This window comes from Scomber scombrus, chromosome 5 (assembly GCF_963691925.1).
Source record: "Scomber scombrus chromosome 5, fScoSco1.1, whole genome shotgun sequence".
NCBI lineage: Eukaryota > Metazoa > Chordata > Actinopteri > Scombriformes > Scombridae > Scomber > Scomber scombrus.
The window spans coordinates 24691220-24717432 of record NC_084974.1 but is presented as its reverse complement, the minus strand read 5'-3'; the positions used below and the strand labels follow the sequence as shown (position 1 = coordinate 24717432).

The following is a 26213-nucleotide window of genomic DNA, read 5'->3' as shown; positions in this document are numbered from 1 at the left end:
TGAGTCTTGTTTGTGAAGCCTTTCTGAGGTTTTGAGGTCTGTCTTTATTAATAACCTCATCATTTCTGCTGTCATGGCTCAGTTGAGGCGGTTATTTGTGGTTAACTGGTACTGTTATGTGTCTGTCACATGTAGGAGTTTGTGAACAACGTGGTATTCAGCAGGGTCGACAGATGGAAGGAGGAGGATAAATGTCAAAAGATGAAGATGGTATCATTACACGGAGCAAGAAACATAATTAAGTGCTCTTTTTCCTTTTGATTCATTTCTTCTACAAACCCTTTCTTGAATAACACACATTCAGCTGCTTTAATGTCCTGCTGAACTCTTCATAATGTCTCCTTTTAGATCAGTGGATATGTGGGAGGTAATGTAGGACGCTTAACTGTTTTTGTGTCCCTTAATGAAATGACACGAGATAAGATAGGACTTTCTTAAAGCTGCAGCTGCAAAAGTAAATCAGCCAAGCAAAGAAAATGATCAACTGTGTTCATACTGCAGCAGGTGTCTGCAGCAAATATCTTCTCATTAGATTGTGCCTTCTAACAACTGTCACCACACTCAGGCTATTCACACCTCCAACAGCCCCGAGTTAAAGTAATTGACACACAATTTTAAAAAAGGAAGGCTTTTTCACAGCAGATACACAGCTAGTAAAGTCAATTTAACTTGTTAACAGGATGTAATGGGTGCCCCTTATTTATCTGCGGGGAAATGCTTCAGAACAGGAAGCTGACAGGGAGCTCCAAGCACGAGTGACTTTTCTGCAGAGCTGCAACACACACACACACACACACACACACACACACACACACACACACACACACACACACACACACACACACACACACACACACACACACACGCATACACACACACACACACACACACACATACACACACACACACACACACACACACACAGAAAACAGACACATGTCAGTAGGCGTGAAGCTGAGACTGAAACTTACGCTGAAAACCCCAAACAGCACAACTGCAATTAATCAGCTTGAAGCAACACATATGCAGACACATACAATCCCAAAATATGTGCCCATGCACATACACGCACACACACACACACACATATGCGCACACGCCCACACACACACACACACACACACACACACACACACACACACACACACACACACACACACACACACACACACACACACACACACACACTCCTCTAAGCTCTTAAAAAGTGAGGACTGTGAGGCATACTTTCTTCATCTTTAAAAGCTTTTAAAAAATCTTTAATGTCTCTTTCTCTCTCACACATATACACACAACAGCAAAGAAAAATTGGATTATTCAAATGAGGTGAGAGAGTTTGAGAGAGAAGAAGAGAGGAAGGTGTGAGCGGTAGAGGGAGGGAGGGAGGGACAGAGGTAGGGTGGATCGATAGCAGCCTGAGAAACAGAAACAGGAAGGTGTTAGTGTGTATGTGTGTGTGTGAGACAGTAGCTGAACGACACACAGCAATTCGCTCAAAGAGAGAGAAAGACAGAGAGAGAGAGAAAGAGAGAGAGAGAGAATGAGCGTCTCTTTTTAGTTCACTTCTTGTGACAGTTTACCATTTTTTTGTTGCCTGTACATGTAGATGCAGCTGAGAGTGTGTGTGTGTGTGTGTGTGTGTGTGTATGTGTGTGACATGTCCGAGGAGGGATTATCAGTAGCTTAATACAAACATCAAAATGGATTTCCAGCACAGGGCCGCTCTGGATATCTCCACCAGGAACCCTCAGGATGACTTTGAGATCCTGCTGAGAGTCGGAGGAGGAACCTATGGAGAAGTTTATAAGGTCAGAGGTCTTAGACTTATTCTGCTTTCAGTACTGCTGCGATATGTCACTGATCAGTGTTTCAGTTTTGTCACTGGCTGCTGGCATCTCTTCTTATCTTCAAAACAAGTTGAGCCCGCTCTGCTTATACTTTGCCAGCTGCTCAATTGTCTGTATCCTATCACAGTTTGACCCACAAATATACCCCAAGATTAGATATTCTGTCTCTTCCAGTGTGATGCTTGTGTTCACTGGAAATAATTCTTAATGAGTTTGAAAGAAAACGTATGTATATACATATATATATATATATATATATATATATATATATATATATATATATATATATATATATATATATATATATATATATATGTATGTATGTAGGTGTGATTCATTTTAGTTTCATAGGTTCCTGGCAATCACAACTTCAGTGCTCGCTCTGGCACTGCTGGAGGAAGTGGTTTTACAAGAAGTGAAAGTATTCTCATTAATAGCTGATAGAGAATTTTACTAAAACTGAAACAGTAGTCAAACTGAACTCTTGATTGTAATTAAACTACTTCCAGTTGTTTTGTAGATCTCCTCAAGTGCTGATTTCCGGGCCTAAAAAAAAAAAAAAAAAAATCATGATGATCTGTAGTTTGTTCAGATGTTTTAGGTTGCTGATTAGTTTGTATACCTTCCTCTGTCCTTTTTATGTGATTTTAATTTCTAGTCAATGTCTTCTGTTTTTTGTTTATCACAGTGGTGATTTTTGTTTGTTTAAGTCTCTCTTGAAAACTTGATTTAAAAAAACAGTAACATTAAAGTATGATTATTTCAGGGTTAAAAGATGTTGAGTGATTAATGGAGTTAAGACGAGTAAAATCCAAACTGCTGTGTCTGTAAGTGTTGACTGGAAAACTGGCTTCATAACAAGGTCAATGAGGTTTGTAGTAACTGCTTGTCTCTCTACACACACACACACACACACACACACACACACACACACACACACACACACCCCTCTCCTCTTCATACCGGTACCAAGAGTCATAATTCAGCACGGCCTTGATCACATTATTGCTTTTATGGAGCAGACACAATATTTTATTTCTGCACCACCACACCACAGGACAAGTTCCTCATTACTGAACATCATCCCAGTAAAGAGATCTCCCAGTATACACATCCAGTATTTTCAATCATCTTAACATCGTAACATCTTAAGCGAAAAGTCAAAATTAAGCTTAAATGCTTTGTTCACTCTAAATAAAGTCACAGTCAAGTCAGTTAGTAGTGTGTGGTTCCTAGTTTATGAAGTGTCAACGTTTTATGTGAAACACATAAGTTCACATGAACTTATGTGTTTCCATTGTATGGACTCATTCTTAACCTCTGTGCTTCAGTAAGTAAGTGAGTTTCTGTTTGTCCGTGGTTAGATGATAGAGATTAAAAGGGCAGTTCACAAAACATTTAAAGGGAACAGCCTGCGTTTTCTTACAATTACCGTGAAGAAGGATACAATCATTCAGAAAATTTTGGTTTGATCTGTTGAGCTTCTGAGATATCATTTTTGCCACCACTCCCAAAAACCATGGAGGTGATATTTGTGTTGCTTGCAGCTTTGCAAAAATTCAACAATGTCTGCTTTATTCTGATAAATTCATGGCTCCACTAAAAACTAATTGTTCTTGTGGCAGAGATTTTAAACAACAATATCTTTAGATCTTGGCACATACAAGTCTGTGTGATTGATACCACAAAGAGTAACTGAGAAACCCTTTGATAGTATCTAGTATGAATATGTAGTAGACTAGTGAGCTCTCAGGAGCTAATCCCACATCATCTTTTATAAACAGTGTATCATCACATTTTAAAAAATCTTCCTGGTCCGATTTAATCTGCATTCTTGGGTACAAATTTGAAATCTGATTTCAAATTTCTTTGATCTTGTGACTCTCCAAACAGTGTGTAGACTGAGAACAGTGGTGACCCCCCAACCTGCAATTGTTGAACATAAAACTTGTCAGACAAAAGCATCAACTTGCTGACAAAGTTTGATTATAATGGGGCAACTGAGCCTTTTTCTGGCCTGTGACTCCCAAAATGATCAAAATCTCAGCAGTGAAACATCTGTGAAGTTAATGTGATTGTGTTACAGTTTAGTTTTCTATATTCAACAGTATACAAGGAGCTGCATTTGAATTATAATCAGTATGTTTTAAAATAATTTAAAATTTTACTTATTAATATCAAACTAAATAAATGTCTTGCCTTCTTTGCCTGTCTGCTGCAGTGTTTACAGACAGGTGTGAAAAATAAGTCTGAATTTGGTTGTCTTCGTGTTAAAAACAGTTAAAGACAGTAAACTACATGGGACCACTCATGTAGGTGGACTATACTCAAGGATTCTCTGGTACTTTCCACAAAGTTAGTCACACCTGAAACAATCTTGTATGGAAAAGTTAAGTAAGTTGTTACATCATAGCTCCCATCAGAGTTAAAAATCATCAAAGTGAACTGTTTCCCTCCTTTCTACCGACTGACCAGAAGATATGTGCAAAAAAGTCGTAAAGAGAAATAAAAATCTGACTCATTTGTTTGGAAATTAAACCTAAGCGTTAAGATTTCAGTGCCAGCTCTCATGTCTGTTCAGTGGACCTTATGAGTTCATCAGCAGACCCCTCCAAACCCTGCGTTTATGTGTCAAAACCTCCAAAGTCTCCTACAGATTACGTTCATATACAACAAATTGACGTCAGGAGTGTGAGTTCACTGGCAACATTTAAGTGTATAACGCGAGCACTTAACTGTGACATTCAGGCCCGTGGAGGTCTGGGTGGATGAATGGGCGTGCAAAGCACTCGACTCTGACACCTCTGACACCAGACACCATCACATCTCATCTCAGACTTTTCATCTTTTCCTCAGCCTTCACAGAGTGTTTTTTATTTGCCCAGACAGAACAAAAAGTACCCTAATTATGCGTCAGCTCTGCAGGTGTGGATAATGTAATGCAATGGAGAAACAAAAAACTTTAACATGTCGTACTGCGTTAGGTTAATCAATGAGTGAGCTTTGTTGTAATGTGACATTAACACACCCGTTGTCATCCATACTGGAGGGCTTGACCTCTTTGTGTGAGAAGAAAAGGTTACTTTGCTTTGATACTTGAAATCTCCATACTGAAATGCAAAGTTTAAGCAATGATGCGACGTAAATTTAATGATTGAAGCATTAACAGCCAAAAAAACTCAACTTCTTATCATTTTTGTCAAAGAAAACAGTAAAATACAGGTAATTGCTGTATATTACACTCAAATCATGTGATTTCAGTAACTAGCTGGCATAGATTTGTAATATTTCCTCATAAATAAGTCCTCACATTAGAACCATACAGCAAAACCCAACCATCAGTAGCAGTAGTCAGTGCTTTTCTCCTTTACTCTTCATCCCTCAATGATATCACCAGATGCTTGCCTTCAAAAATATTGTAAATTACTATTAAAACTTTAAGCTGCAGTTTGGGCTTCTAATTGATCTTGGAGTAGCTTTTAGCTACCTGCCTCAGCTCATGTATGGACATTTTGAAAACATTAAGGAATATCAGGCTTTCATGCTGCTAATGTAACATGCTAACACTGTTTTCAGCCTGTGCTCACAGTGGAGTACAGTAACCCGTAAATGTAACCGATGCAAAGCAGGTTAGCTGTGGAGTGAGCACACTTCCTCTAAACAGACCAGCAGAGAGAGTGAGAGAGATTTACATAGTAGTCCTTCCTTCACATATGGACACACACAGATATGATCGCACACACATGCACCTGCACTTACACACACACACACACACTTAAATAGATGTTGCTTCACTCACAGTGTAGACAAGATCAGCCTGCAAATGCAGCTCATTTACACCATCAGCTGTAGACCTTTTAGATAAGTATTGTAAAAACCGGTCATGTTTTTGTTTCCTTCTTTGTAGATTATGTTCAAGATATTCATTAAACTTTGTCCATTAGATTTGCGCTTCTTGGATTCAGGTCAGGTGACATCTTTGGTTCTCTGGAGCTTTAAACATTTAAAGGTGCAATATGTAAGAATTTTCTTTTAAAAGCTGTGTGGTTGGCGAAACTTAGACCAATGAGGGACCAAAGAACCAAAGGGTGTAAAAGAGAAAAGAAAGTCTGCACAGTGTAGATCACGATGCAGATGTAGGTTTAATAGGATATCGGAAGAGTGACGTTTCAAGCACATTGTCCTTCTTCAGACTAAAACAAAATGTATAGTTGCTATCTTAAATAGATCAAGGCTCAGATTTTAATTTACAACATTCAGAAATTAACCAAAATTATGAGAAATGAGACCCAACTTTCTTAGATGCCTATAACAGCTTGTGGACTGATTTCTATATAAGTGCCTCGCCTCTCTCTTGTCCCCCTATAGCACCAACAGGGTGCAACACTAGCTAACGTTAGCTTAAAAATACAGTCCGCTAACGTCCAACCCCAAGCTGGTGTTCCTCCTTTTGGACAGGTAAGCTAACATGACCACAAAGCATATGAGATATATTGTGATACTGTGGTTTTAGTTGGCTAATGTTAGCTCTGCTGCTCGCTCACGCTGACAGAGTAGCCTCCGTTGTCATTTATGAGAAGGAGTTTCTGATTCTTACATGTTACGCCTTTAAGTTTGAGTTTTTCTTTTTTGTCTTTTGTCTGTTCTGTCATGACGGCTGTCACTGCTCATGTGAATTAATCAGATTTAGTTTTGAAACCTGGATATAAATTGAATTGCGCTCTGTGTGCCAGGAAAGAGATACTACATTCAGTGTTTAAAACCTTTAATGAAGGAAATAATAGCGAATCATTAGAGAATCAGAGTTGCAAAAACAGACTATTTATGATGAACACCCAACTTTGTAGAGCCTTCCCAACCAAATCTCAAATAACACAGAATTATACAGAAAGTTATGAAATTTAAATATTGCGAAGAAATTGTATATGACAGCAAAACAAAAAGAAAAAAAGAGAAGAGAAACCACTAGACATATCACGTGGTCCGTGTTGCTTTTCTTTTGTTTTAATTTGACAATTGTGAAAGAAGAATCATGGAGGCATGCACCCAGACTTCATTTCTACACTGTGAGGCATCACCCTCCCGTCCTCACACTTCCTTTCTGTAACTGTATCATTGTTCTGTAACACTGTGCTGGAAATAGAAACTGGTTTTACCTGTTGGTTGTACAACACACAGTTAAGAGGTGGATGTGTGTGCAGCAACTAGTAGCTACACATCAAAGTAGAATTGAGTCCAACTTGTTCATCTCCAGCATTTAACATATGAACATCAATCAAACCTTACATGAGGATGTCAATTTCCTATAAAATAAGCTACATACCACAGTTTTAGGCACTTACAATAAAGTGAGGATGCTTTCAAAAAGTAATGCCATGTATGGTTTTTATTTATACGTTAACTTATGAGCTAACTCAATTGTTTTATTTGTAGTGAGCAGCTTTGCCTTTAAAACAGAAGCAGTTCTCCTCAATACACCTGCACACAGTTTTTCAGGTACTCGACAGGTCGGTTGTTGTTCCTCCATCTTGGAGAAGTCGCCACAGTTCTTCTTCTTCTTTTGTGGATTTCAACGTCTCAGCTGCTTCTGTCTCTTCAGGTAATCCCAGACTGACTGCATAATGTTTAAATCAGGGTTCTGTGGGGGCCAAACCATCTCCTGCAGGATTCCTTGTTCTTCTTGTTGATGAAGGTAGTTCATTATGACTGATTATGACCGGATGTTTGGGCTACATGCTACAGAATATATTTGACTGATTAGACGCCTCCCTGATGGTATTGTATGATGGATAAGAACCTAAACATCTAAAGTGCCTAAAATGTGTGCACAGTACAAAACCAACATGCTCACAATGCCAATGCAAACACACTAAGGTTTAGCAGGTGTAGTTATTACCATATTTACTGTCTATGTTCTTTACTATACACCCTGACTGGAGGAAGAACATACCAGATATCAATCTATCCAAAAGCTCTAAAAAAAAAAGTCACCAAAAATCTTATTTTTGTGTATTTTAGTATCTCTCAATGTTTATTGTTGGATCCCCTATGTATGAATCAGTGATTACAAAGAGGCCATGACCCACAGCAGCCATGTGCCTTTGAGTTAATCCTTCAACATAGTTTATGTTTATTAGTTCCAACCATCAAGCATACTGTCTGCAGAGATACTGTATCTCTCCTTATCAGATGTGGCTTGTGCTACTAAGCTGCAGTTGGGGTTGCTCTTCAACACAGTGCAACTCTAGTTTCATCCTGTATAGCCTCACAGAAGCTGTGGGCTGCACCTGGTGTGTGTGCAACCTCAGGCGCAAAATGAAGAAGTGAGATAGATGAGCAGCGGACTACACAGAGAGTCAGCCTGCAGAGCCGAGTTAACTATGTCAAGTTTCTGCTGAAGTGGTGTGGTTTTGTGTGGTTTTGTGTGTGTGTGTGTGTGTGTCTGTGTGTCTGTGTGTGTGTGTGTGTGTGCGTGTGTGTGTGTGTGTGTGTTTTACAATGAAATGTGCATGAATTTTGGTTGGCGTTGATTTATCTTTAACCCATGAAAAAGAGGAAGAGAGATCATTTACGATACAAAGAATTTTTAAATAAATTGCAACCAAATACCACCTGATAACTGACAGTGTGTGTGTGTGTGTGTGTGTGTGTGTGTGTGTGTGTGTGTGTGTGTGTGTGTGTGTGTGTGTGTGTGTGTGTGTGTGTGTGTGTGCATGTCTTTCAATCTTTGAAAAGACAATCTTTAAAACAATTTCAGCTTAAAAAACAGCATTGTGAAGACATTTCCGTGTTGTGAGGGCACTTTTAGATGTCCTAGGTCTTAAGGCTAAGGTTAGATTTGGGTAAGTTAGATTAGGGTAAGGGGCTAGAGAGTGCATTATGTCAGTGAGTGTCCTTATAAGCATATAAAGACAAGTGTGTGTGTGTGTGTGTGTGTGTGTGTGTGTGTGTGTGTGTGTGTGTGTGTGTGTGTGTGTGTGTGTGTGTGTGTGTGTGTGTGTGTGTGTGTGATGAAATATCAAATAAAGAACAATCTAATGTAATTTTACTTATTTGCTAAATTAACCACAGTCAGATGGGAAGATCAATTATTAATTCAATATTTTGCACTCAGGTGTGTGTTAAGCTAAAATGAATGAACTACTAACTAAACTACATCTGAACTAAACTATAAATACTATAAAACCTGTCTGTTTACAGTAGTAAGCTTATCATCCGATCAGGATGTTCAAGAGTCAGCTGAGAACAACCAGTTTTTTCTCTTTTTGCTAAACTAGGCCAAACATGTAATGGAGGTAGCTCACAGTGAACACATATAGAGGAAACTGATCTTCTCATCTCTAGCAGTGAGATTGCCAATGAATTAATTGGCCAGTCGAGTGCTGAGGTTAAACATTAGAATAAGGTTCAAAAGGCTTTGGGGGTTATGATTAGGTTTAAATTATGGTTATCATTGGAGATTACAGGTTAAAGTTTGGATTAATTAAGAGTTAGTATGGTTTTTTGGTATTAAATAAGTTACGAATGTGTGTAATTTACCTTTTTTTAAACTTGTGTGCATATTAATAAATATTACTGTTAATATACCAGAATTAGCCCAGAAGTTAGTTTTCCCTGGCCAGGTATAAACTGGCAATCTGAAACAGTTTGTCAGACATGCCAGTTACAATAAATACCCAAAAAATGTGTGGTAGATGCGCATATCCAGAGAATGAAAGAGATTTTTAAGATGATGTCTATCTAGTTGGTTTTTAGTCTGAAGCAGAGCATTGAGCTCGAAACGTCACTGGTGGTATCCTATTAAATCTACTTGATTGGGAGCTGCAGTGTGCAGACTTTTCTTCTAGCAGTTACAGTAAATATAAAACACAGAGCGCAATAAAAGCAGAGCAAACTACAACTGAATAAAGCGACAAATAAACAGTTACAGAACAGTTTCACAAGATCATACATAAGCAAGAACAAATGTGATTATATTATAGCCAACTTCGCATTGTGTTTGTTTCTGTTAACCCTTACATACTGTTCAGGGTCAAATTTGACCCTTTTTTAATTTTACATTTGAGAGCTGTTAAAACACCATATACACATTCATTTTATTTATTTTTCCAAAAGTGACCCATAGTACACAAAAATGGAAATAAAATGCATCTTCTTTTTTATTTTTTTTATTTTGTGCAGCTGATGCACATTTTTATAAAAACAAAATGTACAAGTTTACCTTTAATTTAACCTTAATTTATTTAACATGTTGTTGTATTCATCATTTACTATAAAATGTTCTCCTGGACCATAAAATAATGACTGTGAATGTCTTTTTTCCATAAGATGAATCCAACATTTATTAATGACTGATGAGGAATTGGTGTAAAGACTAATTATGAGTCAGAAAATGAAAAGTATGTAAGCGTTAAACTTGCAGGATTATTTTATTGAATGCTGCTGAAAAAGAGAAGAGAAGAAATCATGGCAGTAGTTATTAGTTAGCTCTTATATAAATATCTGTGTGTAATATTATCAGTCACTCCTTTTACTTCAACCACTTTCTCCCCTTCACCGTTCAAATGAATTGGCTAAATCAACTTCATCTTCGTCTCTTTTCTTCTTTCTGTTGAGGCGTATTGTGAGCGAGATCATTCGCTTTAGCAGCACATTTGCGTGTTATAATATGTCTTATTTAGAGTACATGTGTATGCTTCATGTGTGTGTGTATGTGTGTCATCGCAGAGGTCAAAGAAAGGAAAGACCCCTACCGCTGGTGATCAGAAGAAGCTACTAAACATCGAGATGGAAAGGTTGCCTTGGCTTCCGCTGTGACGTCCACCTCTATGGTCTGGTGTTTGGTTGTTTACTGATCACTAGCAAGACATCTTTCCTCTATGTGACCTGTCACACCCACTAACACACACACACACACACACACGCACGCACGCACGCACACACACACACACACACACACACACACACACACACACACACACACACACACACACACACACACACACACACACACACACACACACACACACACACACAAACAGTCTCTTTTGATTGAATGGTATTTCCATTGTCATTGTTGCTTTCATGATCTTACTTACCTTTCAACCACTAAATGCTTTTGTTTTTCTGCACTGTACTCCACGTGTGAGTACAGCACAGTATGACTGCGTCGTGTTATGCCTCAGTTTTAAACAGAAATGTTTTTTGTCCATTCAATTCACGTCCGTTGAGGTACTTTACCGGTACATGTAATCTGCTCTCTAACGATAAGCATGACTAAACTTTACCCAAAACATGTCTCACAGACTGTTATTGAAGTCCACAGTTTGCTATGAGCACAACTACAGATATTATCGTTGGGCATTAATAATATATATAAAAACTGAAGAAGGCACGCCATTGTCAGTGTGCAAAATATGTTGTTAAACCTGCTTTAAGTGATATTTTTTGATATTGTCAAGGGGAAAAAAAGACTAAAATTCAATTAACTAAAGACTCAATTCAATTCAATTCAATTCAATTCAATTCAATTCAATTCAATTCAATTCAATTCAATTCAATTCAGTTCAATGCCTTTATTGTCATTGCACAGCAGTACAACAAAATGGTGTGTCCCCTGTGGCACATACACATAGAAACAGCAGCAGACAATAAACATAAACCAGCAAACAATGAGACACATAAAAACACTATAGATTTTTTTTTTAAGTATAAAAATGGCACTAATAAATACATATAGGAGGTAGTAATAAATAAATCTACAGAAAATGAACACCTAATGTTACAGCTAGTTAGTTTAGTTGGCACAGACTGTGGGTTGTTGACTCTCACTGCAGACGGTGGTTTCAAGCTTCGACAAGCTTAGTGTATGCAAAGAGCGACTGGTTATGAAAATGGAGCATCGAGCAGCTAAAGATTTTTCTCAGCAGTTGGTGGAGACCAGATCAGAGTTAGGCCAATGAAAACTGGACTAATGGTGATTTAATCGCTGGCCAGAAACACAACTCTAATGAGATGCTCATGCTGCTCTCTCGATGTGTTAACCGGCCAATTTTTGCTAAAAGTTTATTTTGGGGGTCTTTTAGTCAAAAATCCAGTCAAGTCCGGGCCAGTTCATGTACTGAAAACTGCTCAGTCATGTCAGTGTATTGTACTGAATAACAGGCTCACTCTGTTTCTGATAAGACACATTATTGAGATTTTTAACACAGTTAAAAGCACCACAAACCAAATTTTCTTCATCTCATTATTGGGGTAGCTGCGACAATCTTGAGAGACAGGTAACTCAAAACCTCAGCAGATAAAACAAAATTATCCGTATGCTTTTATACTATGAGGTGAGAAAGTGAGAAAATTGTGTATAGTGATTTTGGTGAACTGATCCTTTAAGATCAGTTTGAAAGAGAAGTGTTTGTTTGTTAAATAGGAAAAAAATGCCTGCGGGAAATTTTAAATAAAAAGAAGTAGACTTGTTTTTGTTTATGACCATCCTCTGCAGCGACCACATCACCCTGACTTTCCAGTCTGCCATTTCAATGTCAAACACAAAGGCAGACTTTTAGTAAAGAGCACAGACCACCACCAACATAAGAAATACCTCCAACTGCAAGGCGGCATCTTCCATTACAGTTCATCCTTGCCAGGGGGCAGAGGAGACGGGGGGGCGGGGTGGGGTTGGTTTTCCGCCAAAAATGAATGTATCACCTCGACAGTGGAGGTGGCCACTGTCTGCTTTGTAGTCGTGTCTTGAGAAAGAAAGATGCATTTTCATTTGGGGGAAAGTGTTTTTCATGTACAATTAGAATCTTTAAGGCATCTTACACCCCATATGCAAATGACATCCTGCTCATGTCAGTAAATTTTGCGACAACAAACTGGTTTCGTCAGTGACAAGAGGAATGAAAGACACATTAACTTTACACATAATGTAGCAGTTTATCTTCTGGTTGTAGTTCTGACCTCTGTGCTCCTGGGTTTGGGGATGGTTTTCTATTTCAGGACTGGCAGATTGTGAATGAGTATTTCCTCTAAGTAAAGTGGGTGGGCTTTCACTTCTGTCATGTCTGAACTAGCTAGGTTGGTTTGTGTACGTGTGGAATTATATTCTCCACTTGCTGAGGAGTGTTTATGATGAGTTTATTCTTAATTTATTGAGCTGGTTAACATTTTGGTTTTTTTTCTGTAGTGCTCCTGTACTGACTAGCTGCCTATCCACCAGTTTGGAGAGGAATTGTTTCTTTGATTTTCTGTTGATAAAGTCAGAGCCATAATATTCAGTGCATGACCATGATGGTTGGATGAACTTTGTGTGTATTTTAGATTAATTAACAGTACACCAGCTATGCCTACAGAAGGTGGTATACAGCGTGTACAGCCTACTCAAATATAAACATAGTACAAAAAGTAAGGACATTTGTTTGGTAGAGTATTTCTTTGTTGACGAGGCTTGTCATCATTGGAAGCAATCTCAATGCAGAGAGATATCGAGATGAGATTCTGCAACCAGTGGCAATCCCTCCACAGTCTGAGACCGAACTCTATCCTCCAAGATGACAACGCTCGCCCCCACAGAGCAGGGTTTATCAGAGACTACCTCCAGAATTTGGGAGAGGAGATGATGAAATGGCCTGCCAGCAGTCCTGACCTCAACCCCATTGAACACTTGTGGGATCAGCTTGGGCCTGCTGTTGGTGCCAGAGTGACCAACACAACCACGTTGGCTGTACTGCGACAAATGCTGGTTGAAGAATGGGATGCCATCCCACAGCAGTGTGTGACCAGTCAGGTGACCAGCATGAGGAGGAGGTGCCAGGCTGTTGTGGCTGTGTATGGTTCTTCCACACACTACTGAGGCTCCTGTTTGTTAAATGAATAAATTGTTAAATCACCAATATGTCTTGTTTCTTCAGACTTCAGTCATCCAATCCACCAAACAAGAGTCAATAGCCGAATAAGCTGTTCGGCATTGGTAGAAAAGATTTGTCAAATTTTCCTGGGCGCAACCTCGATACTCAGCTCTGCTGCTCATCACACAAATGCATGTTCCTTACAAGTGTGGCACCATTCAAAAGGGAAATAAACAGAATTTCCAACGGTATAAGATTTATTGCCAAGGAGCATTGTTACAACAAAGAAATACTCTACCAAACACAAATTTCCTTACTTTTTGTGCTATGTTTATAATTAACAGTAATGGATATATTCTTATTTACATTTTTTTTTTAAGTCAGAACCATAATATTCATGCTTCTGTGTGACCATGATAGTTTGATTAACTTAACCTACTTAACCCTTTCACCAGGCCACGTCCAATTTGATGTCAAATGGACCAGACCAGTAAAACCATTGAATAATAACCTACAAATAATATGTATAATATATATATTATATATATTATACCTTTACTATAATAACCATCTATTTACTGTGGAAAATGATTCAACAATATTATGTCTCAGTTTTTTTCAGATTATATTACATAGAAGCTGCTGATTGACAACATTTCGCACAATGTTCAATATATGAATGTTTTAAATATGACCACAATATGTATTTGTGTTTTTTTTCCAAGATCAGGGTGGAAAAATCTCTGAAGCAGCAGAAAAATTGGAATTACCTTATACTTTGCCAAATTATCCAGTGGGTCGGATTGGACCCCTTGGCAGGCCAGTTCTGGCCCATGGGCCATATATTTGACACCCCTGATTTACACACTATAACTGGGCCTATTCATTAAACATCCCAAACCATGATGCCATCTCCCAAAAGATGATTTCCACATCACAGCTGGAATCCAATTAACACACAATTTCCCATTGGTCTGACCAATGCTAGGATAGCATAATTTCTTTGTTAATGTACAAACTATTTTTTCATTGGTTTATATTAGTAAACACATAGAAACTATTTCGTAATTATGTGAACGTGAACATGTTTTGATGAGCGTCTGAAGTATAAATCTTTCTTTTGATGTCTTGAGTTCCATTTTTACACAGTGTACTGAATTTCAGTGTGTGTCTTTTTACACAATGACAATAAAGCGATCTTGAATCTTGAATCTTGAATCTTGAATCTTGAATCTAAAGATGTTGTTCTGGGGGGAAAACCTTAAGCGCCATTATTCATTGCAGTAACAAGTTTTTACGGTAGTGTTTTGAATGGATCTCCCCGACGTGTGATGGCTGTTTTTGTGTATCTGAGGGCTTTTTGTGTGACGTCTGGAAAGCAAAGGTTGGTTTAGATGTAAGATTACACGGTTTGAGTGGAGAAGTTTGGTTTTGACATGGAAATTTGAAGTTTGTGAAGATGAGTGTGCAGTAAAACAGTTAGTGTTTCAGGGGTTTTGGGGAAACTGCGTGCCATTGCGGGACAGTTTGGGTGCAAGTTGTCTGCCAGCTTCTTGTCAGATCAACCATTACATCAGGAAATAAACTAGGACTCATTTAGAACAGTTAATGTGTAAGGGAAACCAGTGTCTCGGCATCTATTTATAATAAAACGAGCAAAGAGAATTGACGCACCTCTTTTGTATCACTTTTAAAGGTCATTCCGTGCACGCATGAATACGTGCTGAAAGTGTGTGTCTTACCGTCGATGTATTTTTGTGTCTTTAAGGCCAAAGAGGTGTGCTGTGGGCTGTTTGCTGCACTCCACTGATCTGGACAGCGCACATGCAAATGAGGCCCTGCTGAGACACAGGAAAACACTGCTCAAAAAAACCAAAAAAACACATGACTAACAGCATACAGTGAAAAGCCATTAACCTGTGTTGGTGTTTTTTGTGTTTTCAGGCACGTCACAAGCAGAATGGAGAGCTGGCAGCCATTAAGGTCATCAAGATGGAGCCGGGTGAGAATATCTGAATGTCTCTGCTTTCATTTCATATTATCAGGAAACAAAACAACACTTTGCATTTACACTCACCACATGTTTAGACTTTAGCATTAAAACTGGTCAATGTGCTATATTGAGCTTTTCAAATCAGAATCAGCTTTATTGACTGAGGTTGTTCACACACATTTAAGGCCTTTCGAAAGATGCACGAAGACAACAAGCTAAATAAAGATAATTAAACATTTTAATATAACTTTTATGTACAAGCAAGTAGGTGAAAAAAATGATATATATAAATAGAACCAACAACATATTATGTCTGAAACCATTTTTGTAAACAGGATACAAACAGTGCTAAGGTGTGAAAGGTTGCAAAAAATAATGACGTAATTAATGAATGCATAAAAAAAAGTGATAAGTGACATTATATACATATAATAAGTGGTGTACAATATGTAACGTCTATACAGTAATGGATGATATGTATACATAATGACATAAATAATGAGGGATAAGTGACATATATGTAAAGTCTATACAGTAATTCATGATATGTATACATGTTATAGCACTTTAAAAAAAAAAAAAAATTTGAAACAAGGGTTTTGTACAGTTGAACCTCAGTTTTTAACTTTAAGAGCCAAGGGAATGGAAAAGAAGAATTAAAGATAATAATAGTAATAGTTAGAAAAAAGATAAAAAGAAAACACAAAACAAAAAAAGCAGTATATTCCTACTTATACCCATATATGAATGTGCCGTGTGTGTGTGTGTGTGTGTGTGTGTGTGTGTGTGTGTGTGTGTGTGTGTGTGTACACACATTTAAATAAATGTATACACCTCTGCTCATCTACATATGTGTCTGTATATAAAAGGACAAAGATAAATAGTAGATAAATAATATTAAAGCTAAAGATAAGTAGTGGGAAGAAAGGGAACCAAACTATAAAAAAAGGTTAAATAAGATAATAAATAGGTAAAAACATAAATAAATAAAAGGGCCTTATGTTGTTGCACATTTTGTGTTTTAAATTAAAATGAATATGTAGAATTTGGAGATACAGCAGATGTCTTTGTGTTAAAAGTGCTTACAGTACACAATGTTTTTTTTAAATAAATGTTTTATAATGTAAGATACTAAAATATTACGACAATTACAGTGCTGTTACTTTCTGGGCCTGCAACTAAGAGAGAGCTCTGATATAGAGACTTTCTATCCAGACAAATGTAATGAACATGTTTCTGTGCAGCTTTGTCTGTTGAAAGTCCCCAAACTTGATTAAATGCAACACAATTACTAGTTCCCATACTCATTATGATGCCATTAAGGGAGCTGTTGGCAAAACATTAGACTGCAGTAAATGTTAAGAGGAAGAGCCAGACGTACACATACTGAGAAAGAGAGTCACCATTTCCCACAGTGGCAGAGCAACATAACTCATACAAATCAATGCATTGTATTAGACATTCAACAGTTTAGTTTATCACTTATTATTAAAGCCACAATACAGAGGTAGTAAGTTAATAAATATCTTCTATATCAGCTCACATGAGAAAGCCGCATTTCCACACTCTGACCTCCTTATTTAGACCACGCAGATTAATTATATGTATGAAATTCTGTCAGGCAAGAAATAGGGACTCACCTCTTTGGTTTAACCTTTTAAAACCCACTCTGTCCTTCCTGTCGGCCAGACATTGTTCCAAACAACAGATTTTAATTTTAAATTCTGATAGGCATCTCAAAGTTTCCCATGGTGCCAAATATGTCAGGCAAAGGGGAATATTTCTGGTGTATGGGACAGTTCAGTCATTAAAATACATGAAGTCATGGACACACGCTCCCACTCTCTTAAATGAGAAAGTGCGTCCAAACTTTTCACTAGACATATACAGTATGAGGATATGAAGTTTAGATGTTCACAATGCCCTCACACTTATCACTCTACCTTTGTTTAAATGGAAAGTTCAACATAGTAAGTATGATTGCAAATGAGCCATAAGATATATACCAAAAGATATATACTATACAATACATACCATAAGATGTATGCCATAAGATATATACCATAACATTCACAACATAAGATACATACCATATGATACATACCATAACATGCATAGCATAAGATACATACCATAAGAATACCATAAAAGACATGTCACCACACCACAAAGTGCAGGCATAAGCATATTCAGCTATATTTAAATGCATGTAACATGGCCTCTCATTTTATACCTTCTTTATTGAGCAGATTCACTGTCAGAGTTCTTATACGTGTTCATGGACGGTTTACACTGAGAATGTAACACAGCGGTTAAATAAAGGAAAACTCTAATTAGTCTCTAAATGAAGTTTTGGCACTCTGACCTTCTTCTTCTGTTGCTAACCGTGCACTGAGCTCTGTGATAGTTTTGGTTATTTTAGGCTAAAAAATAAAAGGAATAGACACAGACAGTAGCTAAACCAAAACCAGTTTAACCAACTTTTGTGGTAGATGGTGCTTGACCTAAATATTCACTGACCACACCTTTATTTGTATGTAATGTGACGATAATAACTGTGTATCCTGTCTCTCTCTTTGTCTGGTCCCACAGAGGATGATTTTTCTATCATCCAGCAGGAAATCATCATAGTGAAGAGCTGCAAACATCCAAACATAGTGGCATATTATGGCAGCTACATACGGTAGGCTTGTGTTTTGTCTTTCTTTCTCTCTCACTTTCACTTATTATTCTTAGATACAGCAATTAACTCTTTTTACTTTTCTCCAGAGCCAATAAATTGTGGATCTGTATGGAGTTCTGTGGAGGAGGCTCACTCCAGGATATATATCATGGTGAGTATGTGTGTATGTGTGTGGGTAATGTTTGAAAAACCTGTACAATATAGTTTTAATTCATCTGATGCAATTAGATTTATTTGTTTTTTTCACACCTATAAATCGATTCCCTCAGATCCTTACTGTAAAAGAGACAAAAACATACACAGAAAAACATCATTCAAAACCTTCTGTATGAGAAAAATGACTAAACAGTGTTAATATTAGTAGCAGTTCCTGTCTTGTTCTTGTTCATCTCCTACAGAAACAGGAAATTAACACTATAAATTCATAAACATTACCAAACACATACTGTTACTGTAGAAACACACACTCATAGGGCACCATAACACTGGCACACACAGTTTTACAGGTCAATTAACAGTGAAATGGACATTTTTTGAATCCAAATAGTTGTTTAGATCATTTGGTTAAACTGGACCTTTGTGAAACTTGTCTGTTATAAAATGTCACCGTTTTCAGTTCTGACATGTTATATGTCCTCTAAAAACACTCAACACTTTTTATTGTTAAAATTAACCTTTATTTTTGTATCACTCTTTTTCCAGTCATGTGAAGGCTATAAATGCTGCTTCTGATTTATTACTACATAAAATATAAATCCAGCTTTTCATACAGATATGACTAGTCCTAAACTAAAGATAAGAGTCTGTGGAAACAAATCTAGTATTTGTTTCTCAATGGATCCTTAATCCCTGTCCAGGAAATCGCCCCATAGTATTTGAATACTCAATCATAACAAGTGAATTTTGTTCCGCAGTGACTGGCCCTCTGTCTGAGTCACAGATAGCCTACATCTGCAGGGAGATGCTACAGGTAAAGTCACATTTATTACTTGCTGGAAATGAATAGAATATTTATTATTGATCATCTGAAATGGTTGATAATGATGTGGAGAAGGGACAAAACTCTCAAAAACACTTTTTTTTGTGTGTGTCAAATTTGTTATCATAATTGTTACGATGTTGGCTGTGTGTGTGTGTGTGTGTGTGTGTGTGTGTGTGTGTGTGTGTGTGTGTGTGTGTGTGTGTGTGTGTGTGTGTGTGTGTGTGTGTGTGTGTGCGTGCGTGTGCGTGTGTGTGTGCGTGTGTGACCAGGGTCTGGACTACCTGCACGCACAGAAGAAAATCCACAGAGACATCAAGGTGAACATGTCAGACAGTGATGTTTTATTCTACATGTTTGTTTACTTGTCTCTTGCATTTTATTTGTGGTGAGACACATTAGACTACAGCAGATGTAAAAACTGGGTCACTTGCAGCGGCAAAGAGTAAGATGTAAACTTTGACTAAACATAGACCATGTAGAAGGTTAGAGTTTGACATGTCCAGCATGTGTTCTCAATGGCTGGTAGTAAAATCATCTGTATATGTCATTTTATTATCCCCAATAGAAACATCATGAAGAAAATGAGTAAATTAGTAAATTCCAATCTCTCAGATTTCTCATCTTATAATGATAAAGAAAAGGATTTTATTAATTAATGCAGTGTGTCTTTACATTAAAATCTAGAAAATAATAGTAATTCATGCTTATTAAAGGTAATGCATCAAATGATTATCAGATAATTAGTTTTAAGGTAATACATTTTAATTAGACTTTTAAATGTTCCATCCAGTGTGGGTTTAGTTAAAGTTCTCTGAGTGGGAGTCTGGATATAAGAACATGTTTTTATGGTTGTGTTTCTCACGTCCTCTTTCTCCTGCAGGGCGCCAACATCCTCCTCAATGATCAGGGAGAGGTCAAGCTGGGTGGGTGGATGATTGCAATTTCTGTTGAGATTAGTCACTCACCTCAGTCAAGACTGACAGTTCAATTAACACATCTTGGCTGCCTCGATTTGTATGTTATTGACTGAGTGAATGGGCCTCTGGGCTGTTTCCAAACCGGTTGGGAATTTATTTTGTGGTGATGTGAATCACACCTAACATTCAGTTTTATTCATGAGAAAAATTTTGAGAAAGCTGTTAATTTTGCTTCTGATAATGCAGCATTCTAGCTTCTATTTTAATCAAGAAGAAGAAGAAATACTAAATGTTCTGTTTGGATAATTTAATGAAAACAATGATTTTGAGAAATGACGAAATACTTTTTAATTTTTTTTATGGCTTTATGTGTGGCTTAGAGTGTGAATTAAATCTAAAATAATTTTAACCCTTACACTGTTTGACTCATAATTAGTTTGTACACCAATTCATATTCATAAATTCAGTCATTAATACATGTTTGATTAGTCATTATGTTTGATTCAAAGACATTCACAATCACTATTTTATGGTGCAGGAGAACATTTGATAGAACATGAATTTTTTAATCAACACTGGTTAAATTTGTACATTTGCATATATAAAAATGTGTATTAGCTGCACACACAAAAAAGAAAAAAAAGATGCATTATATTTCCATTTTTGTATATTGTAGGTCACATTAGGAAAGTAACTAAAAGAAATGTGTATTTGGTGTTTTCACAGCTCTCAAATTTAAAAATTGGGTCTGAACAGTATGTAAGGGTTAAAAAAACAACAACACAAAAATGATTTTTTATTGTTTCATGATTTATGATTTCATAACTTGAGCCAGGTCTCAAGTCAGAACCGTGTGTGAACATACAGCAGCTTTTTGCAGCACACCAACTCCAGTGACATGAAAAATGAACTCTGTATCAAATATGACAGGTGTAAAAATTCGTAATTATTGTGGTTTTATGTTTTTTTCCACCCTGTTTTTGTTGTGTAGCTGACTTTGGGATCTCAGCTCAGATCACAGCCACTCTGGCCCGGCGGATGTCCTTCATTGGGACGCCATATTGGTAAGGTCATTACCCAAGATCAATCTGCAGCTTCCTTTGCAACTTCAAATGTTGCCCTGTGAACACCTAAAGCTGATAATTTAGGTGCAGGGAGAACATTTACATGCGCTATTTTATGCTGTACAATAGCCTAACTCATCATCTGAACTCTTAATTGATAGTTTTCAATTGATAACACACATAAAAGCCTCAAAAGCTCAGTTTATACATTTTAAATGAAAATCACTGAAAAAATAATAGTTGTGACAAACAACTGAAATTACATATTACATAATTATGGAATGATGACATGTCCTGCCATAGTTTAACATGTATATGTATATGAGTATATGTCCTATATTTTAATATAGGACATATACAATTCAGTTCAATATTCAACTTCTTATATTCTTGCCTAAAAAGCATTTTGAAGGTATCTAACCTATTCTGAAACTGTAGAAATAAACAAATAAATAGCTGCAGGGCTCCAATCTTCACTTATTGCTTGAAACATCACCTTGGTGCAATAAATAATAAGTGGACATTGGAGCCCTGCAGTTGTGTGAGCTGTTTATTTGTTTATTCCTACATTTCTTCACTTTCAGCCCAACAAATGCATACTCTTATCTTGTAACTGACCCAGAACATCCTTGTCTTATTTAAAAGCACAATTGTTTCACTTCATAATGAGCTTCTTCTGTCACTTCTTGCTGTTTTACCGGGCTACAGTTACAGTTGATATAACTCCAGACAAACTGTCATTTTTCAGTGTTTTATCTCAACTAATTAAATGATTTCGCTTTAGACACAGATCCACTCTGCTTTATTATACTGTATATCATCTGTGATGTTAAAATCACCTGTTGTCGCTGTTCCCTTCCTTTCCTCAGGATGGCACCAGAGGTGGCGGCAGTGGAGATTAAAGGCGGATACAATGAACTGTGTGATGTCTGGTCTGTGGGCATCACGGCTATAGAGCTGGCAGAACTGCAGCCTCCAATGTTTGATGTCCACCCGCTGCGGTACATACCCACTGAAACACACAACCTCACATGTCTGAGCATTTATACACCTCTGCACACAAATACATAAATATGAGCAAAGAATAATCTGCCACACTGTGATTATCAGCTTTATTTTAACACATAAATTGGGGTGTATTATCCAGTTTATACCATGACCATATTTGCTCATCAAGAATTAGTTTTGTTCCTCATATTTTATGGCAGTACATAAATGTTAGTTCACCCTTCATGCAGCTGTTGCCTAGTGATAACTAAATGAAGATTTCCAGCTGTGACTATTATATCACCATGCTGCTAACAGCAACTCCTGAGCACTATTTGACCAATCAGCTTCAAGAAATCTGAGTGAATACGTGTTTCCTGAGTACTCCCAGTGATAATATAACCACCGCTTGATTCTGATTGGACAAACGGTGCACGGTTGTTATGATTCATGCCTCATCAATCAATGTAAATTTCTCCTGTGGGGACTAATTAAGTCTTAGCTTATTTATAATGTGATGATAAAACAGGAAAATAACACATACAAATCTGCATATAAAACATGTGTCCTACTTACTCTGGATTATTAACAGACCTCTCAGTTTTTATAGGGACTTAGTGGCTCTAATGTTTCAACTGTTAATATGAGGCCTGATGATGATATTCAAGATGACAAAATAAACCTGAAGCTCTGTGCTTGCAAGTGAAATAAAGAGGCCTCCCTTAGTCACTCATTCACTACTCCCTGTATAATAAACACTAAATAGACACGCAAATCAAAATTTCAGGTTTCATCACCATCAGCTGTAAAGTCCTCTGACAGTAGTTTTCACATCCTTAAAATATGAAGCATTGTATTTGTGGGATTGTTATCAGAAAGCAGCTGTGTACATGCCATAGATACAACTTTTTACAGTGGATATATCTACACACTCATCCCTCAAATAAAATCGGTAAATGTCTGTATTATACAGTAAATAGGGGTTTAAGGTGTCTGTCTGTATCTCTGCTGCAGTGAGTGCAGAGCACAGGTAAGGTGATGACCCATTTTAAGGAAAAGGACAAGTCCAACTTTAATGGAAGTCATTGGTTATCATTGGTTGTTTTAAGTGTTTTTTTGGTCAAGTATGAAGTCTCGTCGTTGTACCGTAACTTGATTCTGACTTTAGTTGAAGTCGTGTGTCTCAGGGTCTGCCCCCATATCTCCATGTCACTTTTCTGAGTGAAACACAAAGCAGACCAGACTTGTGCAAATGTATGTGACATTTCATGTGCATGCAGATTCTCATTAACCATGTTTTTTCCTGCAGGGTCCTGTTTCTCATGTCCAAGAGTGGCTACCAGCCTCCTAAACTGAAGGACAAGTCAAAATGGTAAATAAAAACTTACCACACTCTCTATTATTATATACTTTGTTTTTAATCATTTAATCAGGAGCAAATGGTTCCTACAGTATCAATCAAGTTGTTGCAATCAGGCATTGTATATTTTAAGCCTTAGTGTGCGTTCACAAGTATGAAATGTTGAAATCTGAGAAGTAGAGAAGCAATAAAAGCTCTGCAGGTCATATAAAGATAAAGCTGCTGATAAAAACACCTTAACTTACTGCTCATATCTGGGCATTTCACAGTATAAACGCATAATTAGCCTCTATACATAATTTCACAACTACAAATCATTCAGTCTGTTGGGGATTAAGCAAGGTGGACCCAAGAGGCAGGAGAGGCAGGGGAACTGTTCAAAACACAGGTTTATTGCAAACGGAGGGTGCTGCTGGACAATAGCAGTAGTTGGAAGAGGGGAATCAGACTGGACTCCCTCCTGGGGCAAAAGGGAACAAAAAACGGACCACTCCAGGTGGCGTAGCGGGCAGCGGTGGCTGGGGACTGGAGGCTGCAGGCTGGAGGCTGGTAGCAAGGACACAGGCTGGGGGGAAACAGAGAGAAGCAGGTGAATATCAGGTCAGACACAAAGAGATCACTGCTGCTGTTGATAGCTCTACCGTGGCTTGGTAACTGAATCATCTGGCAGGGGCGTGGAGGTGAACCAGGCTTTTTCTGGAGTGGTGGTGATTGTAGATTGAAACCAGGTGTGCTCTGCTCTGTTCCCTGCTCCTGTGACAAGTAGGTCAACCCCGCCCCCGAACCACCGCCAGCCCTGCAGGAGAGACAGAAAAAGGAACACCAAAACACAACCCCAAACCCCAGTCCACAACACAGTCATTAATAAACTGGTGATAAATCCTTGATTAAGCTTTCAGAGAGCAGAGAGAGTCCACTCTTTATTTATTTTTTTATAAATATGAGTCAAAAACTGCACAGAAACATTTTTAGAAAGGTGAAATAATTCAATTTTTTGTATATTCTGGGTCACATTAGGATAAGTAATCAAATGTCTGGCTAAAACTTCTCTAAAATAAAATAAAAAATTGGTCAAATTAGACCCTGAACAGTATATAAGGCTTAATAATATGACAGTACAGGCTACTGTTATTCAACAAATGTATATAATTTGCACTGATGTTGAAGTATTTTCTAATCTAGTATTATGTATCTTTGTTTATTAAGTTCCTTGTTATAAAAAGCTGCCAACTTATCTCCTGTGTGCAGGTCCTCCATGTTTTATAACTTTGTAAAGGCCATGTTGGTGAGGAACCCCAAGAAGAGACCCAGCGCAGCCAAGATGCTCTCAGTCAGTACTGCTCACATTCACTCCAAGTCAAGTTTATATTATGTAGTCATGAATTCTGCAACAAGTCTGTCTTAATATAATAAGTGTCATGTCCATTTGAAGGTGGGTAAAGGTCTTGTAGAAACTTTTAGTCTCTATACAGGCACTGACACTATTTCCTCAGAAGTAACGACACTGTAAGAGATGAGGGACAAAATCCACTGCACATGTAGAGTTAGCTATACTGAGTGGCTGCAGTGGCATTATGGTAGACTCCAGTAGGTTTGTGTGTAGTAACAAACCTAAAATGTATTTCAATGACCCTGAAAATGTAGCAGAACTAATTTTTTCAATATATACTTAACCCTTATTCTACACACTCACAGTATGTTCTGGGTAGCAGTAGTGCATCAGTGTGAAGATGATTTTCAAAAAAGAACCTAATAAAATAACGTATTTACTGTCTCTTGTCAGCTGTACTGATTATCTCTGTCTTCATCTTTACTCCCTCCATCTTTTCTCCAACCTGCTCCTCCCTGCAGCACATGTTTCTGATCCAGCAGTCCCTGAACCAGGACCTGACCCTGGACCTGCTGGAGAAGTTCAAACACCCTGAGAAACTGAAGAGCAGCCTGGTGACGGACGATGAAGAGATGGAGGTTTGAACTAGATTCTTATTAACACTTTATTTTTTAACTGAGGTGAAGCTCTCTGTTGATGACACAGGAAGAGCCTGATCACAGTCATCATGAATCAGCCAAGCAGGAAGCAGAACATCATAATTTGACTTTACATTTGAAATTAAGTCTTAAATGTATGGCCATGGATGTATATTTCTAGTTAGATAGTATTAATCATTTGTTTTCTTGTTGATTTAAGGTGGTAGTGCCCGGATCTTTAAGGAGGATCCAGTCTATCAACAAACACAACCGAGCAGAGAGGACAAACTCTGACATAAGCTGTAAGAAAACATATCCTATTTATGTTTTTATATCATATGTACTTTGAATATATTTTTTCATCCAATTTTTTTCAAATATTTCTTGCCAGTGACTTTTTAGTTTAGTGATTCATTTAATGCATTTAATCAAATATGTACATTTAGTTTTGTATATAGCTCTCAAAACGGACAGATTTTGTATAATATATAGTATGTGGATACAGTATAAACAGTAAATAACAAACTTAATCTGTTTAGAGCAACATGAATACTCATTATACCAAA

At 37.5% G+C, this 26213-nt stretch overlaps 1 protein-coding gene across 1 annotated transcript in view; it reads left to right on the top strand.

Annotated features, from left to right (window-relative positions):
- The first annotated feature begins 1513 nt into the window (after nt 1-1513).
- LOC133980371 (mitogen-activated protein kinase kinase kinase kinase 5-like) overlaps nt 1514-26213 on the top strand; it is a 39021-nt gene continuing 14321 nt past the window's right edge. The window contains exons 1-13 of the mRNA XM_062419074.1: nt 1514-1808; nt 15638-15695; nt 18279-18369; nt 18456-18520; nt 19284-19339; nt 19621-19668; nt 20232-20274; nt 21260-21332; nt 22202-22333; nt 23629-23691; nt 24928-25009; nt 25531-25647; nt 25868-25949. Of these exons, the coding sequence (XP_062275058.1) occupies nt 1701-1808; nt 15638-15695; nt 18279-18369; nt 18456-18520; nt 19284-19339; nt 19621-19668; nt 20232-20274; nt 21260-21332; nt 22202-22333; nt 23629-23691; nt 24928-25009; nt 25531-25647; nt 25868-25949 (1018 nt within the window). The 5' untranslated portion in view covers nt 1514-1700. The remainder of the gene's footprint in view (nt 1809-15637; nt 15696-18278; nt 18370-18455; nt 18521-19283; nt 19340-19620; nt 19669-20231; nt 20275-21259; nt 21333-22201; nt 22334-23628; nt 23692-24927; nt 25010-25530; nt 25648-25867; nt 25950-26213) is intronic.